Genomic DNA, 8,079 nt, shown 5'->3' on the forward strand with positions numbered 1-8,079 from the left:
GATGTGTTCACCATTCCAGAAGCTCCCCCAAACCTTGCCATTCTGAGCTTTTTATTGCAGTTTCATTATATAGGCATTATTGATGAAATCACTGGCCACTGGTGATTGAACTCAATCTCCATTCCCTCTTCCCTCTCTGGGAGTTGGAGGATGGGAGTGAAAGTTCTAAGCCTCTACTCACCCAGTTGGTTTTTCTGGTGACCAGCCCCCATCCTGAAGCTATTTAGGCCCCTCCTCTTCATGAGGCATCTCATTAGCATATAAAAGACACTCCTATTACTCTGAAATTTCCAAGGGTTTTAGATCTCTGTGCCAGGAACTAGGGACAAAGACCAAATTTTGTGTGTGTGTGTGTGTGTGTGTGTGTGTGTGTGTATACACACGTATTTTTTAATACCACACTCATCCTTCAAATCTTGGCACAGAGTCACTTCCTCCAAGATACCATCCTTGTGTGTGTGTGTGTGTGTGTGTGTGTGTGTGTGTGTGTGTGTGTGTGTGTGTATACACGTATTTTTTAATACCACACTCATCCTTCAAATCTTGGCACAGAGTCACTTCCTCCAAGATACCATCCTTGAACCCCCAAACTAAATTGACTTCCCTTGTTCTTCTCTCCTATAAAACCATATTATTTTTCATTATGGTACTTCCTGCAATTTGAATAATGAGTGTTTACTTTCTTAATATCTGTGTCCTTAGACTCTAGGCTTCAGGGGGCCGGGATGCTGTCTCTTGTTCATGCCTAGATACACACATCCCTTTGGCCTCTAGCAGGTAGTCTGCTCAAATGTTTGCAGTAAGTAAACTAGACCTTCAGGAAAAGTGCAGAGTAATGAGGAACCATAGACACCAACCTTTCTCAGGGAAAAAAGCTAGCTTGCTTTTAAGGGGCTATAGAGTCCATATGCTAACTCAGATGCTGCAGTTAGAGGTATGCTATATTCTTGGAACATGTGTACTAAATAAGACGACCCTGCTGCCAAGTGAGGACTAGCCTCTTCTGCTGGAAATTCAGTCACTAGAAGACTGAATGACATCAGAACTGACCAGGGAAGCATCTTTAGGGACCACAAAATCTTGTGTAATAAACAAGGACAGATGGCATTTTTAACACTTCTTCCTTTTGGAGGTTGAATCTTTGGAAAAGAATACAGAACTTTGGATCTACAATGAGGTTACATCTCCATAAACCCATTGTAAGTTGAAAATATCGTAAGTTGAGTATGCATTTAATACACTTAGCTACCAAACATAGCTTAGCCTAGCCTACCTTAAATGTGCTCAGGCCACTTACATTGGCCTACATTTGAGCAAAATCATCTGACACAAAACCTGTTTTAAAATAAAGTGTTGATATCTCGTGTAATTTATTGAGTACTGTATTGAAAGTGAGAAACAGAATGGTTGTATGGGTACTCAAAAAACTGTTTCTACTGAATGCATATTTCTTTTGCACTATCATAAAGTTAAAAAATGGTTAAGTTGAACCATTGTAAGTTGGAGATGTACATTCTTTTCTTCTTTAAGAAAAATCTTTGAATGACATTGACAAAATATTAATAATTGTTGAGGCTGAGTAATGGACATATAGGAATTCACCAGATCGTTCTCTCTACTATTGTGTATGATTAAAAATTTCCATGATATAATTTTTTAAATGACATTTGTATTGAAAAATATAGAAAACAATTGATAAGAGGGATGGTAGTAGGATGAACACCAAATTACAGCCACACCTGTATCCAAATTAGTGGTAGGAAAGAAAAAGAAGGGAGGGGTATGAGGGAGTAATCTTTTCCAAAATGACTATTAAGTTCTTCATTGTATTTCCCTTAGGGGAAATCATGCACGTTATCGCTGTTGAGAGACAATTACTGTGTTAGTATGCTGTTTGTGTCACTTCTTGTAGCTGGTGCAGGTAGAAGGAACTGGGTAGTCGGTGTTCTCAGCAGGTCTGCGTTGAAGACAGAGGCTCCCTGGCACCCCCAGGGCTCAGGGGAAAGGGGCACAGACTTCTGTGTTAAGGGTAGTCCCAAGAGAGGCCTCTGAGTGACACAAGGGTCCTCACCTTGCAGTACTCAACTACAGCAGCAATCTCCTGACCAACTTAGAAGGTCTTCTCATTGGCTTCATTTTCTTCCTTGCGGACATGTGTTTATCTATTAGAATAAAAACAAAAAGCAGGATTATACATAGAAACCAAGACCTAGAAGGTTATATTCTAAAACTCTTCTCAATGTTGGGGTGCCCCCCAGGACTTTCTCCTCTATCTGTATTCACTCCCTTGGTGACCTCATCCAGGTTTATTGCTTCAGATACCATGTATGTGCTCGCTGATGACTCCCACGTGCCGTCTCCAGTCCAGACACAGCCCCAGCCTCCAGGCTCATATATCTGCCCAGGACAGCTCCCCTTGGCTGTCTGGTAGATGTCTCAGGGCTTAGTGTATCTAAAGTGGAACTCCGGATCTGTCATCTTCTACCTGCTCCACCCAGAGCCTTCCCTTTCTAGGTTGATGCCAAGTCCCTCAGGCCAAAAGCTCAGGCTTCTCTCTCTTCCTTCATATCATATCCAGATTCCAAAGTGCTTTTCACACCTCTGCTACCACCGCCCTGGTTTGAGCCACCATCATCTCTCACTTAGACTGCTGCTCTCCGTGGTTCTGCCATTGCTACCCTAATGGTCTTCTCAGCATAAGTTAAATCATGACACTTCTCTGCTCAAAAACCTACACTGGCTCCTTGTCCCACTCAATAAAGTCCAGTGCCCTTATAACACCTGCAGGACCTCAGGTGGTCTGCTCTCTACCCCTGCCCTCACCTCTATGCCTTTATCTCTGGCCTGACACCCCACTGCAGCCAGGCTGGCCTCCTGAAGTTCCTCAAGTCATCCCAGTCACGTCCTTGCCTCGGGCTTTGTACTCACTGACCCATTTGTCCAGGTGCACTTTTGCAGATATCCATAGCCATCTCCCATACCACCTCCCAGTCTTTGCTCAGAGGTCACCTTCTCAGGAAGTACGGCACACCTACTCTGGCCATCCTGCTCAGTGCTGCTGGCACTCCTGAGCCCCTTCCCCTTACCACCTTTGCGTAGCTGTAACATCACCTTTGGACAGGCTCTAATTTGCTTATTTATTTTGTTTACTGTTTGTCTCCACCTGCTGGATTGTAAACTCCATGGGAATAGTGATCTTTGTTCTGTTCATCCATGTATTCTGTGAGCCTAGAACAGGACCTGGCCCAGTAAAGTATTGATTAGAAGAACAATGTAGACTGTCAAGGAGGAGGAAGGATCGGCAGTGTTGGGACAACAGAAAGGCCCAGCAAGATAGGAATTGAAGGCTCTTCACTAAGTGATGACCCTGAGGGGCCATAGGCACTTTTCTTTTGTCAGGACAACAATTGGAGGGGTATGCACCCTTGTGCGTCTTGAGGAGGCAGTGGGCTGTAGGAGCCTTGAGGTTTCTATTTGTGAAAGGGCAGTTCTGTCATCCTAGCATTGTAGAGTGCCTTTCTCCGGCCCACCCCACAGGACTGTTTCAGGGTCTGCACTGAGGTGCTATTCACAAAGCTGACTGTCCTGCAAATGCGGAGCCCAACAGGAGGGTACCTCACACCCAGGGCAGAGGGCTTTGTATCTGCATGTAACACTATGGAAAAACATTCTGTAGCGAGCCCCTTTTATAAGTTAATGAGTAAAAATGCCAGTTTTAAGATTATCTATAGCAGTTATCTAAGAAGTTTATTTGTTAGGCTCATTCTTCCTTTTAACAGAAAGCTGTTCTCTTTGCTGCCACAGTAGCTTTTCAAATCATTCAACACCTGGTTACAGATGAGAATATTGGAATCATTTGCAGTTATAAGACCACTGGGTTATTTTCTTCTAATATTTTTAAGAAAGTTGTTGGCTTGAGTTTCAAATCATTATCTTAAATGTGTTTTATTTTATAAAATAAATATATATGTATTTACTTTGTAAAATATTATTGGATATATATTAATCATTCTACATAAATTTCTTCTGTTTCTTCTGTTTACCTCTTCCTTGTGAAAAGCTGATTGTTATTAACTTTTCTCATTTTCTTAGACTTTACCAGTAAACATTTGCTAATTCGATTAAATAGCATGCTTGTTATTTGTTATAATTATCTTAGAATTATTTTTCTTATTTGGAATGAGCCACAGTGGGGCATTTTGATAAAGGCACAGTGGGAGGTCAGGGCTCTCTCTGAGCACCTTGTAGAAACAGTACAGTCTTGAGGTCAGTCAGGAAGCTCAGCTTACCGAAGTCTTCTCACATTTTGCTTCCTAAGAACCAGGACATAGTTGTGAGGAAGCATCAGAAAAGAGCTAGGAGTTGGTATTTGGGGGATTGTTTTGCTGTCTGGCCTGAGGTGGGGATGGTGCAGGCGCTGGCTCTGGAGGCTGGGATAATAACTCAGTACTTTGCTCTCTCATAGTTGTTTCCTCTCTTTGCTCCTGGTGGCTGCTGTGGTTTGGAAGATCAAACAAAGTTGTTGGGCCTCCAGGCGTAGAGAGGTAAGCCTGAGCAGATAAAGATTAAAGAATTCCTGTAAGGGGCCGGCCGGTGGCACACTGCTACAGTGCGCCGCTTGGGAGTGTGGTGGCGCTCCCGCCGAGGGTTCGGATCCCACATACGGACCAGTTCCTGCTCACTGGCTGAGTGAGGGGCGGGCGCAGCGCCGAGGGTTGCGATCCCGTTGCCGGTCCGGTCCGGTGCAGGCGCAACACTGAGGGTTGCGGTCCGTTGCCGGACACGAAAAAAGACAAAAAGGAAAAAAAAAAAAAGAATTCTTGTAAGAACTTTATTTATTTATTTATTTTTTCTCTTAAGCAAGTCACTTTTCGCTGTTCAGTGATAACTGGTAGGTAGACATATCCACAGTAAGAATAATGCCACCTTTTCTGCAGTATAGGATTCTGCAGTACTATATGGTCAGTAGACTTAGATTAGTGCTGCATAAAGTGTAATTAATTCTGCATCGCAGGGTTTTAACTTTCTAAAAGGAAACTCTAATATTGACTTATATATGCCAGTTTTACCTTTACTACCAGAACACCAAGTCCTTGACTTGGGCAGGAGATCTGAGGGCTCATTAGCACAGCCACAGCCACCATTTGATTTGGCATGGTCTTCATAAGAGTCTTTCATAAGAATGAGAATGAAATCAGCCACTTAAGCTTCTCAAAAATTTCTCATTACTCAAGGAAAGATAAATGTGTGACTAATTAAATCTTTACTTGAGTTTTATTTTTTAATGAATCTTAATTTGTTTGCAGAGCTCCATTCCAAGAGTAGTAAGTCAAGCAAATATTTACAATTCGCAAATTCAAATAAATGAACTTGACTAAAAATTACAACATAAAAAATTTGTTTATAGCAAGTTTCACTTGCATCATTACTTTGCCTTTCATTTAGTCATCATGCCTGTTGGATTGTTACTAATAGAAATGCTCATATATATATATGATCTAGACTTAGATGCTGTCCTTGGTTTTCTGTATCTACTCATGCACTTTTCTATGTAAAAATTTATTTATAGATGATATTTAGAAGAGAATGAGAGTATCAAAAATCACTACTCAAGCACTCAACACTATTTATAGAACATTAGTGTCTGTAATAGAGTTAAGATAGGTTCCAGGACATGGGCCTCTTCCTGTGGGCCCCAACACCACTTTTTCTCACTCACATAGTTATTGTAAAGATATTGTCGCATCTTTATTATTATTTTGAAAATTCAGGGGATAACATTCACAGTGTTTTTAAATAGCTGCTACTGATACATTTAAAAGTGCCAGTGACCGATCCCGTGGCGCACTCGGGAGAGTGCGGTGCTGGGAGCGCAGCAATGCTCCCGCCGCGGGTTCGGATCCTATATAGGACTGGCCGGTGCGCTCGCTGGCTGAGCGCGGTGCGGGCGACACCACACCAAGGGTTGTGATCCCCTTACCGGTCACGAAAAGACAAAAAATAAAATAAAATAAAAATGCCAGTGAATTGTATGATGTTCTGAAAAAGGGCTGAGCGCGGTGCGGGCGACACCACACCAAGGGTTGTGATCCCCTTACCAGTCACGAAAAGACAAAAAATAAAATAAAATAAAAATGCCAGTGAATTGTATGATGTTCTGAAAAAGTATACATTATCAAAATGGAGTAAGAAAGAAGTAGGGAGCCACAATAAACCAGTAACTGGGAAAGGAACTGAAAACCTGTTGAAGTATTACTCTCTGCAAGAAGGGCATTAGTCCCCGGGAGTTTCAAGATTGCAATGAGCTTATGGAAATAATCTCAGCCTAATGGGTGCTGTCATTAATGATGATGATAATGATAAGCCTTTGGGTGCTTATAAGAATTAATTATTTCTGAAACCTATAAACTGTTCCAGAGCAAAGGAAAAAATGGAAAGCTCAAAAGATTTCCTAATTCATATTATTTATAGAAACCTTGATACCAAAACCTGACAAAGGTAGCACCAAAAAATAAAGGCCAGTCACATAATGCATGTATATGCAGCAGTCTAATTGCCATTCTAATAACAGGATCATTTAATATCAGAAAACATATTAGAGTATATATCAGTGGATGAGAAATAACACCTAAATTCTTAATAGAGGCCGAATAATTATTTAGTCATTTATTAAAATTCAACATCCATTTCTAAATTTTAAAAAAAATTCTTAGTAAACTCAAAGTACCTTTTTAACACTATGAAGAATATCTAGATAACCAGCACCACCTGTGGTGAGAAAACACTATAGGTTGTACCATAAAACCTAGCCAAGTTAGATGTGATAAAACTGACATTTGAGCACTTCTAAGTTCTAGGCACTGTTCTAAGTGGTTTTACATGGGTCAACTAATTTAATCCTCAGACCAATCCTATGAAATAGATACTGTCACTAGCCTTGTTTTGTAGATGAGGGAACTGAGGCTCAGAGAGGTAAAGCAACTTACCCATCATCCCACAATTACAAAGAGGAAGAACTGGGCTTTAAACTAGGGTCTTTTGTCTTCACAGTTTATGTTCCTAATCATCATGAAGTCTACAGTCACTTCACTTTGTTCTGGATGTTCTAGACTGTACACAAAAGAGAGAGAAACAAGCTTTTTTACCATTGGAAAGGAGACATAATTATTGTTTTCATTTAAGGTTATTGAGACACAGTATAGTAGAGATTTGCCTACATAAAAAATAATACTTAAGTATATAAAAAATAAACAAATGACACAAAAGATAAACAGTCAACTGGTAATTATTTGCAACACAAGTAATTTTGTGTTGAGAAAGAAAATAAGGAGAAAAGAACACCCTGTGGGGGAAAAAAAGGTTAAAAAAAAGTATGCTTAGTATGCAGTTCATCTGCTAATGAACTAAGATTTTACCCTTGTGATTTGGAATTTCTCTGAAACTGTGAACCTGACTTTTCAGAGTATATTTCATCATTTCTAAAGTGTCAGTCATGATTTACGCCCCTCAAAATTGTAGAAGAAATGATTTGTTGTTATTTATAACAACAATAATAGTAGCAGCTGACACTAAGTCCTTGCTACAGACTCCAGCACTTAGAATAACTGAACCCACCTTAGAATAACAAATATATGTTGCATGTATTTGTTGAATAAATAGACCAACAGCTTTATGAAATGTAGGAATGTTATTATTGGTATTTTAAGAAAATTTTTAACATAAAAATGCCCTTCTAGAACAGAACCATGATCTATTTAACCCAAGATTCTGTCTCATACAATAGTTCCAAGGAGGTTGTTTGAAGTAAAAGTATTTGTCTCCCACGGCATAACCTCAAAGCTTCAAAAGCAAGCCCAGAAGATCTCTTAATATCCTAATGATATATGAATGGCCATTCACCATGTGCTAGGCACTGTGCAATAGCGTCTCATTTGATCCTAATGACAATCTTATGGAATAAAAACACATTTCAGAAAGGAAGAAGCTGAATCGCAGAGACTTTAACCACCTTTCTTTTTTTTTTTTAAAGATGACCAGTAAGGGCCGGCCCGTGGCTCACTCGGTAGAGTGCGGTGCTGA

General features: G+C 40.4%; 1 protein-coding gene across 1 annotated transcript in view; it reads left to right on the top strand.

Moving 5' to 3' along the window:
* ATRN (attractin) overlaps positions 1-8,079 on the top strand; it is a 37,096-nt gene that overhangs the window by 16,496 nt on the left and 12,521 nt on the right. The window contains exon 2 of the mRNA XM_008587271.1: positions 4,466-4,544. Within this exon, the coding sequence (XP_008585493.1) occupies positions 4,466-4,544 (79 nt within the window). The remainder of the gene's footprint in view (positions 1-4,465; positions 4,545-8,079) is intronic.

This window comes from Galeopterus variegatus, unplaced genomic scaffold (assembly GCF_000696425.1).
Source record: "Galeopterus variegatus unplaced genomic scaffold, G_variegatus-3.0.2 Scaffold4330, whole genome shotgun sequence".
In the NCBI taxonomy this organism is placed as follows: domain Eukaryota; kingdom Metazoa; phylum Chordata; class Mammalia; order Dermoptera; family Cynocephalidae; genus Galeopterus; species Galeopterus variegatus.